General features: G+C 24.8%; 1 protein-coding gene across 2 annotated transcripts in view; it reads left to right on the top strand.

The window, feature by feature from the left end:
* LOC115235346 (acetylcholine receptor subunit alpha-like 1) overlaps positions 1-1227 on the top strand; it is a 74569-nt gene that overhangs the window by 59235 nt on the left and 14107 nt on the right. For both annotated transcript variants that reach the window (XM_029807052.1, XM_029807051.1), the window contains one exon: positions 222-402. In XM_029807052.1, coding sequence (XP_029662912.1) covers positions 222-402 — 181 coding nt within the window. The remainder of the gene's footprint in view (positions 1-221; positions 403-1227) is intronic.

Raw genomic sequence — 1227 nt, forward strand, 5'->3', positions numbered from 1 at the left:
TATATATATAGGAATAAAACATTTTATATAATATGAGCTTAAATGCACTATATTGTGCGATATAGTGTCACAAATTGAAATTCTACAAGTTATATAAGTCAATATAAAAATATGTATTAAAATTATAGCAATATTTTGAGATGTGATATGTTGTAATAATTAATTATATCTTAAATTGCTTAATGATAAATTATTTAAAATATGTTTTTTTTTGTTTTCAGTGCCGATGGTAATTATGAGGTAACCATCATGACGAAGGCGATTTTGCACCATACGGGAAAGGTCGTGTGGAAGCCACCGGCAATCTATAAATCATTTTGTGAGATCGACGTGGAATACTTTCCCTTCGACCAGCAGACTTGTTTTATGAAGTTTGGTTCGTGGACTTACGACGGTTACACGGTAAGCAGATTAATCAAATATATAGTACGGGGTTATAAATTATTATTATTATTATATGAAGAAAGATTGTGCACACACACGTCTAAGTTTGCTTGTCAAATATTTGTACTAAAATAATTTTGAGAATTATGTCTCACTGAGTTATTACACACAAGTAATATATAATTACAATGCATAGAAAGAATATTAAAGGACAAGTAGAAAGTTGCAAGATTGTAGCTCTGATAATTATTTTACATATTTTTTTTGTAATTCTACAGAATTATTTCGCGAAGAATTTTATAATTGGTCATATAAAAAAAATTGGAATTTATAAATTCTAACGCGTAACACGAGATAATATTTATGTACAATATTTTACGACAATTTATGGCACACATGTTGCATGAGCTTAAATAAACGAGGAATATGTCATATATATTTCTCAAAAGTTGTGAAAATAGCTTTTATTACGTGTTTCAATAAAAATTTGCGCGTTTGTTATTATAAAATATATTCCATAGCTTAAATATATATATTTATAAAGTATGGATGTAATTTAAATAATATTATGCGCTCAGCACATCTACAATAAATTAAATTTATATTTTTACATATATTTTAAAAAGTCAGATTTTTGCATTATCATTATAAATTGTATGTATAATTTTATAAACATTTTCAAATCCATATATGAATTATATAAAGTAATACTTTAAATATTTATTATACAAATATTGTATATAAATTACCTCGAATTAATTTGTATAACGACGCATATATATTACACGCCTAAAATTTTGGGGATTATTTAATTAAATATTATTTTTATGTATATTTTATCTA

This window comes from Formica exsecta, unplaced genomic scaffold (assembly GCF_003651465.1).
Source record: "Formica exsecta isolate Colony F162 unplaced genomic scaffold, ASM365146v1 scaffold218, whole genome shotgun sequence".
In the NCBI taxonomy this organism is placed as follows: Eukaryota; Metazoa; Arthropoda; class Insecta; order Hymenoptera; family Formicidae; genus Formica; species Formica exsecta.